The following is a 19,295-nucleotide window of genomic DNA, read 5'->3' as shown; positions in this document are numbered from 1 at the left end:
CAAATGAGAGGTGCAAGAAGTTTGTTGATGGTTATAGGAAGCAATTGCAGTTTTTATTCCAAAGGATGTGCAACTAAATATTAAGATGAGGGTGTCAAAAATGTTGTCAAGCGGGTTTTTGGTTTTGAGTGAAATTATGTCTAATTTGCCTTTTTTTCCTCTATTTTTGGGTTGCTCCAATACACACAAAGGAAATAAACATGTGTATAACAAAACGTGTGATTGCAATCATTTTCTGGGAGAAATACTTCATTGTCAGGAACATTTTCAAGAGTGTCAACTTTAATTTTTTGGAAGAGGGGGTGGGTATTTTGAGAGGAAAATTTGGTCTCAAAAAAAAGGGGAGACATATTTGGCTTTGGTCCAATTTGAGGACCACACATACGTCAATGAATGGGACTGTGATGTGAAACACATGACTGCCATGCAGTCCGTTAGAAAGCATGGACGTATGAATTCTGCCTTAGTCTAACAATAAGGTCTCGTCCCTGTAGTGGATTTGTACACATCATTCATTGTTCACATCTGGCGACCACCCCTATTTCTTCAGAGCAGGGAATCACAGACCCCCATCCTGCATGATGTAACTAACGCATCCAGCTGGAGTAACAGCAGGATTGGGGTCGGGGGTAAGTTTGGGTCCCAGAAGCAGCACCTGCATATTTTAGACATTTATGGCATATCCTGTCGAATTGTCATAAATGTCCACAAACTCTCCATAGGCAGGAGCATGGGTGCCTACCTGGGAGATGTCGTCTAGAATAGCTTTATAGAGTTTCTGTACAGTGTATTCATGCATCTCATTGCTATTAGTGATGAGCTGAATTAAATTAGGAACGGCGTCGTCCCGTACGTAGCTTCCAGCCTGCAAGTACAAAACGAGACCATATCAGATTAGTAAGAGAAATCATCTGGAGATCGAAACAGAACTGATTTTCGGCAAATCTGGCTGTTTTATTCCATACAGAGGCACCAGTATAAAAATATAAATATATATGTTTGATAAAAGCGCAGCGAATTTACAGCGAGGTGAATCTAATCATTATACTTACAGTAGTAAGGACTCTCATAATAGTGTCTATGTGCCATCGCTTCGAGGGAGCATATCTGTAAGAAATATGAATATATATATATATATATATATATATATATATAATCTCCGGCATTTTGTGGTGCGCGGTTCAAGTCCTTCATAGATCACTTACTTCTCAGCTGCTAAGAAGATGCCTGATGCACAATCGGCTTTAAATTCGGGTTCACAGGAGTCCAAGAAATAAAGCAACTCCTTCATCATACCTCGGATGTTATTGCCGTTGACTAATGCAAAGCTCAGCTCCATGGCTCGCCTAGAAAACAAGAGGTTTTACCAAAGGGGTCAGTAATGTCTCCATACAGAAAAAAAGAAAACAGCTGCCATACAAAGACAGCTCGGGACGTGTTCAGATATTGGTGTCAGCATTGGAGCTCAGCCGATGGATCACTCAGAAATCATCATAGGTCAATCCCTCCGATCAGCATCTATACCACGGTGGTCCAAGATGTAATAATCAGCTCCTACCTCTTTATGGAGACGTCCAGGTCCTTCAGACAGTCCACGATGGTGCTGCGGTGTCTCTGCACTGCATTGTGATCCGTCTGTACGGTTTTAAGTAGAGACGTCAAAGCCACATAGCTGTAAGGGGACACAAACGAGACATCGCCATGATCCAAACCGCATCCATGCTGTCACATTTTCTTGCGACCATGTTGCTGTGATGTGTACTCACCGAATATTCTTATCGTTATTTAATAGGAACCGTCCCAGAATATTAATTGCTAAAACCTAAAGAAAAAGAACAAATGAGAAAAATGTTGGGACTAGGGAAGACAAATATAACGGAGGGGAACAAGAGGCGAGGCATGGGACACGGGCAATAACTTCACACATTTTCTGAAGAAGTGTATAGTTTATTGTTTGCTTCCACCGTGCTATTGCACAAGAATTGATGGGGGAGATGTAAAACGTGGAATAATTGTCAAGAGTGAAGGATCGGAGAAGCTAACACAAAACATCTTGGCGAATAGGGCAGCGTTGTAGCTCTTCAACCCCATATTTTCGCTTTTTCCTCCCCTTCTTCCCAGCGCCATTACTTTATTTTTCCGTCAATATAGCCGTATAAGGGTTTTATTTTTTGCAGGACAAATCGTACTTTTGAATGACACCACTTATTTTACCATATAGTGTAGTGGAAAACATTTAAAAAAAAATTAAAATCCGGTGAAATTGCAAAATATGTGAAATCCCACAATTGTTTTTGTTTTTTTATTCACCATGTTCACTATATGGTAAAACTTAGGGGGCATTATGATTCTCCAGGTCAGTACAAGTACACAGATACCAAACATATAGCTTTTTGCTTTTGTCTCCATTTTCCGAGACCTGCAGCGTTCTAATTTTTTCGGGATCTGAGGCTGGGTGAGGGTTTCATTTGCACCCTGAGCTGATGTATTTATTGATACCATTTTCGAATAGATATGATATTTTGAGCACTTATTACATTTTATTGCAATGTTGCAGTGACCAAAAAAAAGCATAATTCAGAATTTTTGATTTTTTTTTTTCTCGTTTTGCTGTTTACCGATTGGATTAATTTACTTTATATTTATATTTTGTTAAAACATTTCTGAATGCAGTGATTGAAAATAAAACCATAAAAAAAAAATTTGCTATGTGGGGGTATTTGAACTGGTTTTATTTTGCTTCATATTTTTATTTTTTCACTTTTTACTTTAACAGTCCCATTAGGATACTTGAAGCTGCGATCATCTAATCGCTTTTGCTATACATAGCTTCAGCACCGCTATGCATAGCAGAAATAATGATCTATGAATGCAAGCCACGAGCCAGCGTTCACAAAAGTATCGTAATGACAGGCACCAAGCAGCATAACACCCACGGTCTGTGTCCCCCAATGAGGCGAAGGAGAAAGTATCGTAATGACAGGCACAGGGGTCTTCAGGAGAACCTCGTCTTACATCACAACCCATCAGATCCCTCTGATCACGCCAAAGGGAGAGTGGAATGACGCAAATCCCACCCACGTGTGCTAAATCCCACTGTCAGACTGACAGCAGGATCATCATGTGCCATGAATGGATTAAGCAAAATATTTGACAGAAGGTCCAGTGTAAAAAAATAAACTAAAATAGGAGGCACAGAACATAAAGGATTATTATTCCTAGAATCAAAAGTTGTTCTACCTAAGAACAATCAGTTCAGGGACCATTTATATGAGTGTGAAGTAAACAAGAATGGAAATCTCATCATTACTGAATATTAGAGGAAGAGTAAAGTGTCAGAAATATAACCGTGATTGCCCAGATACATACCCGCAGGCCACTTTCTGATTTTATGTCCATGATCGTTAGGACTGTTTCATACAGAATTGCATTGCCAACGTTTTTGCTGGTCTCTGTGTTTGTTGCAACCTGCAGAAAAAAAATTTGCTTATTAAATAGGCATTTTTGTGTGTACTCACCGTAAAATCCTTTTCTCCGAGCCACTCATTGGGGGACACAGGACCATGGGTGTTATGCTGCTGTCTCTAGGAGGCTGACACTAAGTTGAGACAAAAAAGAGTTAGCTCCTCCCCTGCAGTATACACCCTCATGCTGGCTTCCAGAGACCCAGTTCAGTGCAAAAGCAGTAGGAGATTAATAACAGTACAATACCTAACATTAGAGTATAACATGTCGAAGACAGTCAGGAACCAAAAAGGTAACAAGCTATAAAGCTAAAAGGGTGGGTGCTGTGTCCCCCAATGAGTGGCTCGGAGAAAAGGATTTTACGGTGAGTACACACAAAAATCCCTATTTCTCCTTCGCCACATTGGGGGACACAGGACCATGGGACGTCAAAAACCAGTCCCTGGGTGGGAAACAAACCAACCAAATAAACTCCGTGTACCAACTGACTATAAATGCGCTACGGCCGCTTGCAGAATACGTCTGCCAAGGGCCGCATCCGCAGAAGATTGAATATGGACATTGTAGTGCTTTGAAAAAGTATGCAGGCTGGACCACGTTGCGGCCTTGCAAACCTGCTCCGCTGTCGCCTGGTGCCGGATGGCCCAGGAAGCACCCAATGACCGAGTAGAGTGTGCTCTAATCCCCGCCGGGACAGGTCTGGCCCTGACCCGATAGGATTCTTCGAAAGCAGACCGAATCCATCTGGCTATCGTGGCCTTAGACGCCGCTAAACCCTTTCTGTGACCCTCCGGGAGAACAAAGAGGGAGTCCGATTTGCGGAAAGGAGCAGTTCTGGAAATGTATCTCCTGAGGGCCCGTACCACATCCAGGGTATGAAGGGCCTTTTCGACCCTGTGTTTTGGCTGTGGACAGAAAGAGGGAAGAATGATGTCCTCGTTAAGGTGGAAAGATGAGACCACCTTAGGGAGAAAGTCCGGAGATGGGCGTAGAACTACTTTGTCCTGGTGGAAGGCAAGGAAAGGCGCCCGGCAGGATAAAGCAGTCAATTCTGAGACCCGTCTGATAGATGTCACTGCCACAAGAAAGGCAACCTTCCAGGAGAGGACAGGTAGCGGCACGTCCTGAAGAGGTTCAAACGGAGGTTCCTGAAGAACACTCAAGACCAAATTGAGATCCCAGGTCTCTAACGGCATTCTGTAGGGGGGTACCACATGGGAGACCCCCTGAATGAAGGTCCTGACTTGCAAGTTGGCAGCGATCCTACGTTGAAACAACACGGATAGAGCCGAGATCTGACCCTTGAGGGAACTCAGTGCCAGGCCGGAATCTAAACCGGACTGCAAGAAATCCAAAATGGAAGGAATAGAGAAAGCAAGCGGAGGGCGACTTCGGAGCCTGCACCACGAGAAGTAGGTCTTCCAGGTACGGTGGTAGATGCGAGCGGAGGACGTCTTGCGAGCTTTGATCATGGTGGGAATGACCTGCTGAGAGAAACCGGCTTGGGTTAGAATCCAGGTTTCAACAGCCACGCCGTTAAACGTAGGGCCCCTGAGCTCTGGTGGAAGATCGGCCCTTGACGAAGCAGATCTGGGCGGTCTGGTAACCGCCAGGGAACGTCGGACACGAGCTGAACGAGCTCTGCGTACCATGCGCGACGTGGCCAATCCGGGGCAACAAGGATGACCTGAACCCCCTCCGTCTTGATTTTTCGGACCACCTTTGGTAGTAAGGGAAGCGGAGGGAACACGTAAGGAAGTTGGAAACGATGCCACGGGTATATCAGAGCGTCCACCCCAATGGCCTGGGGATCCCGAGAACGTGCTATGAAGTTGTGAACTTTGGCGTTCAGTCTGGACGCCATCAGATCCACGTCCGGGGTTCCCCATCGAAGGCAGATTTGCCGGAAAACCTCTGGATGAAGTTCCCACTCCCCCGAGGCGAGGCCCTGACGGCTGAGAAAATCCGCCGCCCAGTTCTCCACGCCCGGAATGTGCACCGCGGAAATGGTAGAGTGGTTGGCCTCGGCCCAACGAAGAATGTGGGAGACTTCCTGCATCGCCGCCCTGCTGCGGGTACCCCCTTGATGGTTTATATACGCCACGGCTGTGACGTTGTCCGATTGAACTCGAACTGGGTGACCCGCAAGCAGGGGATGAAAGCGTCTCAGGGCGAGTCTGATCGCACGAATTTCCAGGATGTTTATAGGGAGCCTCGACTCCCGAATTGTCCAACGCCCCTGGGCAGAGTGGTGTAGGAAAACCGCTCCCCAGCCGAGGAGACTGGCATCGGTGGTTACCACCAGCCAGCGGATCGGGAGAAAAGACTTCCCCTGGAGGAGAGAGGATCCCAGAGTCCACCATGTGAGGGCTTGCCTGATCCGTGGTGACAGAGGGCATGGGCGATCGAGGGATAAGGGATTCCTGTCCCAGATGTCCAGCAGAGCCTGTTGTAAGGGGCGGAGATGGAGTTGAGCGAAGGGAACAGCTTCTATTGCGGCCACCATCTTTCCCAGAATCTTCATGGCAAAACGGATGGACCGGGGACGAGGGTGACAGAGCGTCCGAGCTCCCTGCTGAAGCTCTTGGGCCTTGGACCGAGGAAGTAAGATCAGTCCCCTCGATGTGTCCAGGATCATGCCTAGGAATGAAATCCGTCGGGCAGGAATGGGAGAGGACTTGTCCGAGTTGATTAGCCAGCCCAGGCGCGAAAGAGAATCCAAGGTAATGCGGACGCTTGCTTCACAGGCCTGATAAGACGGACCTTTTATGAGGAGGTCGTCTAAGTATGGCAACACGACCACTCCTCGAGAGTGAAGAATAGCCATGACAGCCGCCATGACTTTTGTAAATACCCTGGGCGCCGTGGCAAGACCGAAGAGTAAGGCTGTGAACTGAAAATGGTCGTCCAGGATGGCGAAACGGAGAAACTTTTGATGTGGCGGGAAGATAGGGATGTGAAGGTAAGCATCCTTGATATCTATTGATGCTAGGAACTCCCCTCTTTCCATAGAGGAGATGACTGATCGGAGAGATTCCATCCTGAAGTGCCGTACCTTTACGTACTTGTTTAGGAGCTTCAGGTCCAAAATAGGGCGTACCGTCCCGTCCTTTTTCGGCACGACGAAGAGGTTTGAGTAGAAACCCCTGAATCTCTCGTGTTCCGGAACCGGAACAATGACCCCGCTTTGGCGGAGGGATTTGATGGCGCAGTGAAGGGCGCCGGAATGAGCTCCCGAACTTGGGAGACGAGAGGGAAAAAACCGTGCTGGAGGGGAGGCGGAGAATTCTAGTTTGTAACCAGACGACACCAGATCCCTGACCCATTCGTCGTGGACGACGGAGAGCCAGACGTGCTGAAAAAGAAGCAGACGTCCGCCAACTTTGGAGGTGTCGACTGGAAAAGACCCCGAGTCATTGCGAGGCGAATCTGGCAGGCCTGGACCCTCTGGTTCTGGGGTGCCTAGGCTTTCCTCGCCAGGACTGATTCGGCCTGAAGGAAGGTCGAGAGTCCCTATCTGGGCGAGCGGATCGTTCTGATCTGGATGAGGGGGCAGAATTGGACCAGAATGGGCTACTGCGAAAGGGCCGAAAGCGAAAATATTGTTGACGCTGAAAAGCGGCTTTGGGCCTATGTTGAGGGAGGAACTTGCTCTTTCCTCCTGTAGCGTCGGAAATAAGCTGGTCTAATTTTTCTCCGAAAAGACGCCCGCTCTGAAAGGGAAGGGAAATCAGAGACTTTTTTGAGGAGGAATCTGCGCGCCACTCTCTGAGCCAGATAGCTCTCCTAATGGTGATGGCGTTAGAAGCTGCAGTTGCTGCACAGTCCGCCGTGTCGAGGGACGCATACATCACATAATCTCCAGCCATGGCAATTTGTTTGGCCAGGTCTGCCACCTCAGTAGGAAGTTCCTGTTCCTGAATGGATTTAGCGAGGGCATCCGCCCAGTAAACCATTGCCTTGGCAACCCACGCCGCAGCGAAGGAGGGAGATAGAGAAGAACCCGAGGCTTCGTACACTGAGCGAGCTAGGGAATCTAGCTGGCGTTCTGTGGGACTCTTAATAGAAGCACCGTCAGGAACGGATAGGAGAGTTTTGGTTGCCAAGCGCGAAACCGGAGGATCTACTTGTGGAGATTCCGTCCAATCTTTAACAAGATCTGCGGAAAAAGGGATACTTCGACTCCAGAGTCTTTTTGCCTGTAAAACGCTTATCCGGACGCTCCCTGTGTCGCCTGACTATATCCAGGAAATCTGGGTGAGAGGCGAACGTCTTATGGAAATGCTTGTTTCTCGTAAAGGAAACAGAATGGTCCGGGGCAGAATTAGAATCATCGTCCACTTTTAGTGTATGATTGACTGCCTCAATGAGTGAGTCGACAGTAGACCTAAACTCCGGAGCATCCGGGTCTAAGGATGCATCAGACTCATACTCAGAGTCGTGATCGCTACGGGCCTCTAGGGAGGGTGAGCGAGAAGTGGAGCTACCAGAGGCTGACTGGTGTGACGAGTGCTCAGGGGAGGTAGTGCGGATCCGTTTTCTGGATGACCGTGCCTCCTTCCGGTGAGAGCGGCCCCTGCTGGCCGACGATTCCCCTGTTACGGAGGGATCTCTTAACCCAGGAAAAAGAGGGCCCCGCTCCCCAGAGGGGTCCTGAAGGGATTTAATCGCTTTGGCCAGCGAATCCACAGACTGACAGGGACGCCACCCACTCCGGGGGACTAGATACACTGGGGTCGGTAGCGGCGGAGGGCTCCTGGGCACCTGGGGCATCGCAGGCTGAGCAGAGGGAGGAACTCTGAGGCCGAGGAAGAGGAGCCTGGCAGGTGATACACATAGTAAAAAAGGTAGTATGCACCTTAGTGATCTTTCTGGTCCTTGACTGGGACATGGTGTACGCTAAAGTAAAAGACAGTGCACAGGGCCTGTAAGCTGTGGAAGCGAGGGCGATGCTGCAAGGGAGAACTAACGTCGTCTCCTTACCCGTGGTCCTGTGTCCCGCTGAGAGAGGAAGAGCGGCGGTGCTGGTGGAGAGACAGCCAGCGGACAGGGCGCTGCACTTGGAGGAGCGCAGCCGGCAGTCAGAGCTCTGCACGTGGAGCTGGGGCGTGCAGAGAAGAAAGATGGCCGCCGGGGGTTGGTGAGTGAAATCTCGCAGAGAGCGAGAAGCGCCAGGACCAGGGGGCGGAGCCGCCGAATGACGCAAAAAAGGGGGGCGGAGCCTATCGGGAACCGGCCTACTAGGCTGAAGCCGGGGACTAAATTTGCGGCTTCGGCCCGGCGCGGCCGAGGAGCGCCGGACCCTAGGGGAGACCCTGAAAAGGAGAGGGAGCCCTCCGGAACCGCTGGGGAGACCGACCCTCCCCCAAATGGTATGGCACTTACCCCGACAGAAGGGGAGAAAAAGCATAGAAGCCTGCTGCACCAGCGGTCAGAGATGTTTTCCATGGATCTGGTGAGCTGTGCCTGGGGGATTAGGACGGTGCAGGGTTGGGGGAAGCCTCTATCAACCATCCCCATGAAAGGGGGGTTGAGAGGAACCGTCCGCCTCCTTCCATCATCCGCTTTCTCAGTGGTGATGCAGTGGGGGCTGCACGGACGCCACAATGTAAGGTGCCTCTGAACAGCCAAGGGTAAAACCTGGTGGGCAGGGCTGAATGTCCGGCAATAGGCCTGGCTGCAGAAGAGGATACTGAAGGTGAGACTCCAGTGCTCGTCTGATAAGGGAGGGGGGAGATCGGTGCCCTTGAAGGGGCCCGTCGCCCCTAAAAATCAGCTCAGGCAGTGGCTTCCCACGTCGCAGGAGAGGATACGGAGAGGTGAAACTCCCGTGCTCGCCTGTTGTTGGTTCGGGGGAGATCGGAACATGAAAGAATCCGTCGCCCCCTTCGTCCGGGATAGAAAGGTTTAAAATCAGTGTGCCTCCTACGGACACTAAGCTTGAACTGGGTCTCTGGAAGCCAGCATGATGGTGTATACTGCAGGGGAGGAGGTAACTCTTTTTTGTCTCAACTTAGTGTCAGCCTCCTAGAGACAGCAGCATAACACCCATGGTCCTGTGTCCCCCAATGTGGCGAAGGAGAAAATGCCATTATTAAGAACTCGTATACAAGCCGATCCTGGGATCCCCTGACAATCCCATACACGTGAGGACAGTGAGACAGACTAATCCTCAATTGGGTAAAGGGTCAGACGCGCTGATTGCAACCCATCGGATCCTTCCCTGAGACATAAGCAATACCAGAGGTGTGTGGCAACTGCTTCTCTAACTATCCCAGCACATGGAGCGGCGCTGAATGTATTTATATGTATATAGTGTAGGAAGGGAGATTATATAGACACAAATATATTTCTCTTTTTTTAAGGGACATTCCCAACATTAAAAGTTATAATAACTTGCAAATTAGTGAAAAGTCCTACTGTGAGACTCTGCACCGATCTGGAGAACCGAACTGTCAGTATGAAGCCATAGCCATAAATGCGCCACCGCTTTATTTCTTTTCTATCAGACTGCCAGGAAAAAAGCCAAGTGTTATACTTGGTTATCTCCAACAGTCCTATAGAATGGATACATAAGAATGGAGAGGTAGCAATCCAACAGGAAATTTAAAAGCTTGATTATCCAGATCATTTGGGGTCAGACTCTCAACAAACTTTTACGTTACTGCCCCTTCTGTGTAACGGCGATGACTTAATATTGAGAATAACCCTATAATTCAATTTCAAAACATAAAGCAGACTTAATAAGGCAGCTACGACTCTGCTGCATCCACAGACCTGGGCCAAGATGTCATTCATTGCTTCGCTAGAGTCATCGTCGTTTCGACCAAGAATCCTGAGAAGTCTCAGTATTCGGACCTAGAAGACATCAAGGAAAAAAATAATTAAATGTTAGATGCTGCAGGATCCCGTATTGCACGATGCTGCCAAAGAGATGCCACGGCTTGCCGTCGTCCACCTCATTGTGGCAACAGCATTAGCCCAAAATTTCTATGTCTACCAATGACACAGATGAAAGCAGAAAAAAAAAAGATGGCAAGGTGACTAGAAGCCTAAACCGCTTGCTTTTATACTCTTGGTACAATTACTCACAGTCCGAGTCCCCGCATCCTACCCTCTCTATATCAGTGCCAATAATGTAAGATTAGAAGCCGGCCGACCTCCTGGCAAGTTCATGCTCACCTGTAAGAAAGGGTCACTGATGCCAGACACGTCGTGCTCAGGAGAGTACCCTGACATGATGAGATTCTTAAGGATACGCACGAGCTGAGGAACTAGCTGTGGAAATAGAGGACAGCGTTAACAACCCCAAGCCAATGCTCTCCCACCAAACACACACAATACGGTCACCGATGTGCAAACTGGACACTACAAAGCTACTACGGGGCCCCTGGAGCCAGAATTACACAGCCCGTGTTACACTACAGCAATGGTCTCCAACCTGCAGCTCTCTAGCTGCTGCAAAACGACAACTCTCAGAATGTCCTGACAGCTGTGGCTTGTAGGCCACGCTAGGAGTTGAAGTCCTGCAACGGCTACAGAGACCCAGGCTGGAGAGTTCTGCGCTACGGCATCACAAGAGAGGCAAAGTAATAATCAGTGCAAAGGGGAAAAGTTTAGTGATAAAACACAGTGCAGGGGGAAGATTTTATTTCTATGATTAAATAGACAAACATCTAATGACGCTTACCTTCTCATTCTAACCGCAGGATCCGAAAAAGGCAGAGAGCAAAAGACAGGAAGCAGGTGTTAGGAAGAGGCAACAGCGGAGCCTGCGCTGTGCTGTCCGTACATGTATATAGCATTACAGGCAGCACAACCCTCATATATAGCATACACCACAATCCGTATCACTCACCTACAGTACACATACAGAAGTGTCTTATAAAATATACCCCCAGATTAATGGGGTGCAGCATTATTTTGGTGCCAACCAAAACATGACATAAGGAAAAGCTGCATCAGACCGATCATACAGAGGGTAATAGTAGTATATTACTAAGCTTAAGGTAAAATTAACCCCTTAAGGACAGTCTTTTTTTAGTAAGATAAAATGTATTTTTAAAATGATACCACTTTGGGTTACTAAAAAACTAAAGTTTTTTTTGGGGGGGCAGAGGGCAGCAATGGGGTCCCTGTTAGACTCCCAACAGCAATGGCAATGCATTTGGGAACGCCAGGATGAATGGGCCAGTAGGCCGACGACAGAGGGAGCTTCCTCCCTCACTAACGGCCTACATGCTGCGGTCACTATTAACCAAGGTACCTAGTGGCTTAAACTTACCTCCCCCGTGGTATTAGCTGGGCTCCTGCAGCTAGAAAAGCACTATATATCCCTTATGGGGCGTTAAAGGGAACCTGTCACCCCCCCAGGCGTTTTTAACTAAAAGAGCCACCTTGTGCAGCAGTAATGCTGCATTCTGACAAGGTGGCTCTTTTAGTTATTGGTGCTGTAACTGCAGAAATAATCTGTTTTGTAATTTGTCCTAAATACCTTTCTTCAGTCCTGGAGGCAGGCCTTTCCCCCCCCTGCTGCAGACGCCACACAGCCGTCACTCAAATCTTCTTGGCGCCGCCTCCTCAGCGCTGTTTTGAAATGAGCCGGCGCCTGCGCTCTTTTCTCCTGCCTTGGGCAGGTGCAGTGAGCGCTGCCCGTCCTCATATGCAGTCTAGCTGACTGCGCCTGTGCGGCCGCCCTGCCTGTGAATCCCAGCCCTGCAGTGTCTCCTGATTTATTCACATTGCGGGGCTGGGATTCATAGGCAGGGCGGCCACACAGGCGCAGTCAGCTAGACTGCATATGAGGACAGAGGACGGGCAGCGCTCAGTGCGCCTGCCCAAAGCATGACAAAAGAGCGCAGGCGCCGGCTCATTTCAAAACAGCGCTGAGGAGGCGGCACCCGGCGCCAAGAAGACGTGAGTGACGGCTGTGTGGTGTCTGCAGCAGGGGGGAAAGGCCTGCCTCCAGGACAGAAGAAAGGTATTTAGGACAAATTACAAAACGGATTATTTCTGCAGTTACAGCACCCAGAACTAAAAGAGCCACCTTGTCAGAATGCAGCATTACTGCTGCACAAGGTGGCTCTTTTAGTTAAAAACGCCTGGGGGGGGGGGGGGGGGGGGTGACAGGTTCCCTTTAACTTACCAGACATATCCATCATAGAGTGATAAGAAGTTACTAAATCTGCCCCAAAGGCTTTTAGAGAGGACGATCTTGCCAAGATGAAAAGTACCAGAGCCAGCAATAAAAATAAAGACAGGCTACCTACCTTCCTAAAATGTGTCAACATGTCGGGGCTCCGCTCACACATCTCTGTCAGGAGCACCACGGAGGTATGCAGCACTCCTGTAAAAAAGCCATGAAAATAAAATGTACTAAAATGAAATAAAAGGTACTGAAAGTAACGCAGGAATATAGGCACCTGAGTAATCGCCACACATGTCATCATGTCGCTCGCACATACCGTGGTTTTTCTCGTTCAGCAGGTTTTTAGTAGCAGGTAGAAACATTTCCATAAGCTCTGGGACCTTCCTGATGACGTGAACTGCACATAATGCGGCCTGCAGAGACAAGTACAGAGCAAATGGCAAATTCCCTAATATGGCGGTGGCCAGCCTAGCTGCTGCAATACTACAGCTCCCAGCATGCCACGGCTCTGTAGACTGTGCATGCTACAAGTCTGCCCTCATCTGAACTTGCATTTTCGGAACCCGTCCACAACGATGAGCGCTCTGTGCACTTACCTTCTTCCGCAGGTAGGAATTGGACGTTTTCAGAAGTTTCTCTACCTCCCCTGCAAGGTCTCTGCACATCTCTGAGGATCCCATGCAGCCCAGCGTGCACAGCGCCAGACCCTGCACATACTGAGTGCTGTGATTTAGGTCACTACAAGAGAGAAGGATATAGGTTACAGTAACCGAGCGTGCATGTGTACGAGGGACAACCACTGAGTATTCGCCGACTGTGATGTGCTGTCTATCACCAGTGGGATGATGCACGCAGACCCCAATAATCACATCCTTGTGTTACAGCTTTAATGAAAGTTCATCTTAGAGCCAGAGAACAGCAGAGGCGCAGGAGCGGGAGCGATTACTCAGCCGCTGCTGTTTTCTCCATAGACCACCCACATAGAATGATATCACCCGTGGGGTAAACAATTGTACACAAATCAGAGGATATTTATACAGCGAGGCAAAAAAAAAAAAAAAAAAAAAAAAAAAAAAAACAAGATTACAAGCTTCCCAATACCAAACGCAGACAGGTCATGATGTGACCAAGCAGCGCAGCGTAAAGATACTGAACCACATCTACCCTGGGGCTCAATGCTGCATTGTAGAAGTGCACCTGTCATTAGGGATGGGGGGGGATCCCATCTCCAATGTGGCCCCCTTTTAGCGGGTTTTCCCACTGAATTCAGGAGAAGGGATAGACCATGAATGCATTTATTTAATCTCATCTCTGTGATTCTTTCTCAAGATGCAGGTAACTAGGCAAAATTAATATATAAAAAAAAAAATCTACAAACCTAAAACATGCAAGCAGCGTACAATATACACTGCACGGATCCTCTATAGGTCAGCTGCTCTCTGTATATTTTACAGTAGAAATTTTGCTATTTGCTGCACTTTTTTTAAGCTCCCTTTCCAGTGTTGCATGTCACTAGATCTTACTTTCTCCAGTTACAGCCCCGGCTCTTAGTCTCGTCTCCTACCTATAATCGTGCACAGAAATGAGAGCTAGGAACGACAACAATGGACAAGTAGAGCGATTTAGCGCATTCATTTGGCTGCGCTGGGAATGAAAACATGAAGAGCGGCCACCATGGGATTCAGCTTCAGCTGTCTGCAGATTATTTGCCCTCTGCAATTAACCCCTTCATGACCTTGCCGTTTTTTGCAATTCTGACCAGTGTCCCTTTATGAGGTAATAACTCAGGAACGCTTCAACGGATCCTAGCGATTCTGAGATTGTTTTTTCGTGACATATTGGGCTTCATGTTAGTGGTAAATTTAGGTAGATAATTTCTGAGTTTATTTGTGAAAAAAACGGAAATTTGGCAAAAATTTTGAAAATTTCGCAATTTTCACATTTTGAATTTTTATTCTGTTAAACCAGAGAGTTATGTGACACAAAGTAGTTAATAAATAACATTTCCCACATGTCTACTTTACATCAGCACAATTTTGGAAACAAATTTTTTTTTTGCTAGGAAGTTATAAGGGTTAAAATTTGACCAGTGATTTCTCATTTTTACAACAAAATTTACAAAACCATTTTTTTTAGGGATCACCTCACATTTGAAGTCAGTTTGAGGGTTCTATATGGCTGAAAATACCCAAAAGTGACACCATTCTAAAAACTGCACCCCTCAAGGTGCTCAAAACCACATTCAAGAAGTTTATTAACCCTTCAGGTGTTTCACAGCAGCAGAAGCAACATGGAAGTAAAAAATGAACATTTAACTTTTTAGTCACAAAAATGATATTTTAGCAAAACATTTTTTATTTTCCCAAGGGTAAAAGGAGAAACTGGACCACGGACGTTGTTGTCCAATTTGTCCTGAGTACGCTGATACCTCATATGTGGGGGTAAACCACTGTTTGGGCGCACGGCAGGGCTCGGAAGGGAAGGAGCGCCATTTGACTTTTTCAATGAAAAATTGGCTCCAATCTTTAGCGGACACCATGTCGCGTTTGGAGAGCCCCCGTGTGCCTAAACATTGGAGCTCCCCCACAAGTGACCCCATTTTGGAAACTAGACCCCCCAAGGAACTTATCTAGAAGCATAGTGAGCACTTTAAACCCCCAGGTGCTTCACAAATTGATCCGTAAAAATGAAAAAGTACTTTTTTTTCACGAAAAAATTATTTTAGCCTCAATTTTTTCATTTTCACATGGGCAACAGGATAAAATGGATCCTAAATTTTGTTGGGCAATTTCTCCTGAGTACACCAATACCTCACATGTGGGGGTAAACCACTGTTTGGGTGCACGGCAAGGCTCGGAAGGGGAGGCGTGCCATTTGACTTTTTGAATGGAAAATTAGCTCCAATCGTTAGCGGACACCATGTCGCGTTTGGAGAGCCCCTGTGTGCCTAAACATTGGAGCTCCCCTACAAGTGACCCCATTTTGGAAACTAGACCCCCCAAGGAACTTATCTAGATGCATAGTAAACACTTATAACCCCCAGGTGCTTCACAGAAGTTTATAACGCAGAGCCGTGAAAATAAAAAAATAATTTTTCTTTCCTCAAAAATGATTTTTAGCCCAGAATTTTTTATTTTCCCAAGGGTAATAGGAGAAATTGGACCCCAAATGTTGTTGTCCAGTTTGTCCTGAGTACGATGATACCCCATATGTGGGGGTAAACCACTGTTTGGGCGCACGGCAGGGCTCGGAAGGGAAGGCACGCCATTTGGCTTTTTGAATGGAAAATTAGCTCCAATCATTAGCGGACACCATGTCGCGTTTGGAGAGCCCCTGTGTGCCTAAACATTGGAGCTCCAGCACAAGTGGCCCCATTTTGGAAACTAGACCTCCCAAGGAACTAATCTAGATGTGTGGTGAGCACTTTGAACCCCCAAGTGCTTCACAGAAGTTTATAACGCAGAGCCATGAAAATAAAAAATAATTTTTCTTTTCTCAAAAATGATTTTTTAGCCCACAATTTTTTATTTTCCCAAGGGTAATAGGAGAAATTGGACCCCAAAAGTTGTTTTCCAGTTTCTCCTGAGTACGATGATACCCCATATGTGGGGGTAAACCACTGTTTTGGCACACGTCGGGGTTCGGAAGGGAAGTAGTGACGTTTTGAAATGCAGACTTTGATGGAATGCTCTGCGGGCGTCAGGTTGCGTTTGCAGAGCCCCTGATGTGCCTAAACAGTAGGAACTCCCCACAAGTGACTCCATTTTGGAAACTAGACCCCCAAGGGAACTTATCTAGATGTGTGGTGAGCACTTTGAACCCCCAAGTGCTTCACAGAAGTTTATAACGCAGAGCCGTGAAAATAATAAATGTGTTTCCTTTCCTCAAAAATATTTTTTTAGCCCAGAATTTTTTATTTTTGCAAGAGTAACAGGAGAAATTGGACCCCAAAAGTTGTTGTCCAGTTTCTCCTGAGTACGCTGATACCCCATATGTGGGGGTAAACCACTGTTTGGGTACATGCCGGGGCTCGGAAGGGAAGTAGTGACGTTTTGGAATGCAGACTTTGATGGAATGGTCTGCGGGCATCATGTTACGTTTGCAGAGCCCCTGATATGCCTAAACAGTAGAAACCCCCCACAAGTGACCCCATTTTGGAAACTAGACCCCCCAAGGAACTTATCTAGATGTGTGGTGAGCACGTTCAACCCCCAAGTGCTTCACAGAAGTTTACAACGCAGAGCCGTGAAAATAAAAAATCATTTTTCTTTCCTCAAAAAAGATGTTTTAGCAAGCAATTTTTTATTTTCACAAGGGTAACAGGAGAATTTGGACCCCAATATTTGTTGCCCAGTTTGTTGTGAGTACGCTGATACCCCATATGTGGGGGTAAACCACTGTTTGGGCACAAGTCAGGGCTCGGAAGGGAAGTAGTGACATTTGAAATGCAGACTTTGATGGAATGGTCTGCGGGCGTCACATTGCATTTGCAGAGCCCCTGATGTGCCTAAACAGTAGAAACACCCCACAAGTGACCCCATTTTGGAAACTAGACCCCCGAAGGAACTTATCTAGATGTGTGGTGAGCACTTTCAACCCCCAAGTGCTTCACAGAAGTTTATAACGCAGAGCCGTGAAAATAAAAAATAATTGTTCTTTCCTCAAAAATTATGTTTTAGCAAGTAATTTTTTATTTTTGCAAGGGTAACAGGAGAAATTGGACCCCAACAGTTGTTGCCCAGTTTGTCCTGAGTACGCTGGTACCCCAAATGTGGGGGTAAACCACTGTTTGGGCGCACGTCGGGGCTTGGAAGGGCGGGAGCACCATTTGACTTTTTGAACGCAAGATTGGCTGGAATCAATGGTGGCGCCATGTTGCGTTTGGAGACCCCTGATGTGCCTAAAACAGTGGAAACCCCTCAATTCTAACTTCAACACTAACCCCAACACACCCCTAATCCTAATCCCAACTGTAGCCATAACCCTAATCACAACCCTAACCCCAACACACCCCTAACCACAACCCTAACCGCAACACAACCGTAACCCTAATTCCAACCCTAATCCTAACCCTAATCCCAACCGTAACCCTAATCCCAACACACCCCTAACCCTATCCGTAACCCTAACCACAAGCCTATTCTTAACCCTATTTCCAACCCTAGCCCTAATTCCAACCCTAACCCTAAGGGTATGTGCCCACGTTGCGGATTCGTGTGAGATTTTTCCGCACGATTTTTGAAAAATCTGCAGGTAAAAGGCACTGCGTTTTGCCTGCGGATTTACAGCAGATTTCCAGTGTTTTTTTGTGCGGATTTCACCTGCGGATTCCTATTGAGGAACAGGTGTAAACCGCTGCGGAATCCGCACAAAGAATTGACATGCTGCGGAAAATACAATGCAGCGTTTCTGCACGGAATTTTCCGCACCATGGGCACAGCAGATTTGGTTTTCCTTAGGTGTACATGGTACTGTAAACCTGATGGAAAACTGCTTCGAATTCGCAGCGGCCAATCCGCTGCGGATCCGCGGCCAATCCGCTGCCAATCCGCTGCGGATCCGCGACCAATCCGCTGCAGATCCGCGGCCAATCCGCTGCGGATCCGCTGCGGATCCGCTGCCAATCCGCTGCCAATCCGCTGCGGATCCGCGGCCAATCCGCTGCAGATCCGCGGCCAATCCGCTGCGGATCCGCGGCCGATCCGCTGCGGATCCGCGGCCGATCCGCTGCGGATCCGCGGTCGATCCGCTGCCAATCCGCTGCAGATCCGCGGCCAATCCGCTGCAGATCCGCGGCCAATCCGCTGCAGATCCGCTGCGGATCCGCGGCCGATCCGCTGCGGATCCGCGGCCGATCCGCTCTGTGTGCACATGCCATAACCCTACCCCTAACCCTAACCCTACCCCTAACCCTACCCCTAGTTCTAACCCTAACCCTAGTGGTAAAAGAAAAAAAAATATTTTCTTTATTTTATTATTGTCCCTACCTATGGGGGTGATAAAGGGGGGGGTTTATTTATTATTTTTTTATTTTGATCGCTGTGGTAGAACCTACCACAGCGATCAAAATGTACCTGTAACGAATCTGCCAGCCTGCAGATTCGGCGGGCGTACTGAGCATGCGCCCGCCATTTTCCAAGATGGCGGCCGGACACCGGGAGGATCGGTAAGTATGAGGGGGTGGTGGGGGGGTGGATCGGAGCACAGGGGGGGGGGAATCGGAGGACGGGGGGATCGGACAGGAGCACGGGGGAGCGGACAGGAGCACGGGGGAGCGAACAGGGGGACGGAGGGGGGTACCTGAGAGAACGGACGACTGGGGAGGAGATCGGGGGCGGTGGGGGGGGCCAGTACATGATTTCCAGCCATGGCAGATGCTATTGCAGCATCGGCCATGGCTGGATTGCAATATTTCACCATTTTCATAGGTGAAATATTGCAAATTGCTCTGATTGGCTGTTGCACTTTCAACAGCCAATCAGAGCGATCGTAGCCACGTGGGGGCAAAGCCACCCCCCCTAGGCTGAAGTACAACTCCCCCTCTCCCTGCAGATCGGGTAAAATAGGAATTAACCCTTTCACCCGATCTGCAGGGATGCGATCATTCCATGACGCCGCATAGGCGTCATGGGTCGGGAAGGGGTTAATGAGACGTCGCTCTGATGTGAAAACTTAAAAATAT

The 19,295-nt window shown here is 48.0% G+C and overlaps 1 protein-coding gene across 4 annotated transcripts in view; it reads right to left on the bottom strand.

Annotated features, from left to right (window-relative positions):
* The window catches only part of AP1G1 (adaptor related protein complex 1 subunit gamma 1), a 65,329-nt gene that overhangs the window by 20,347 nt on the left and 25,687 nt on the right, over positions 1-19,295 (bottom strand). For all 4 annotated transcript variants that reach the window (XM_077288566.1, XM_077288567.1, XM_077288564.1 and 1 more), the window contains exons 4-14: positions 13,210-13,351; positions 12,930-13,026; positions 12,735-12,811; positions 10,648-10,743; positions 10,243-10,323; positions 3,370-3,468; positions 1,767-1,822; positions 1,559-1,672; positions 1,206-1,346; positions 1,053-1,107; positions 743-865 (exon numbers count right to left, since the gene is read on the bottom strand). In XM_077288566.1, the coding sequence (XP_077144681.1) occupies positions 743-865; positions 1,053-1,107; positions 1,206-1,346; positions 1,559-1,672; positions 1,767-1,822; positions 3,370-3,468; positions 10,243-10,323; positions 10,648-10,743; positions 12,735-12,811; positions 12,930-13,026; positions 13,210-13,351 (1,081 nt within the window). The remainder of the gene's footprint in view (positions 1-742; positions 866-1,052; positions 1,108-1,205; positions 1,347-1,558; positions 1,673-1,766; positions 1,823-3,369; positions 3,469-10,242; positions 10,324-10,647; positions 10,744-12,734; positions 12,812-12,929; positions 13,027-13,209; positions 13,352-19,295) is intronic.

Source organism: Ranitomeya variabilis, chromosome 2 (genome assembly GCF_051348905.1).
Source record: "Ranitomeya variabilis isolate aRanVar5 chromosome 2, aRanVar5.hap1, whole genome shotgun sequence".
Lineage (NCBI taxonomy): Eukaryota > Metazoa > Chordata > Amphibia > Anura > Dendrobatidae > Ranitomeya > Ranitomeya variabilis.
Note: the sequence above shows the minus strand (reverse complement) of the source record. Positions and strands in the feature narration are given on the sequence as shown.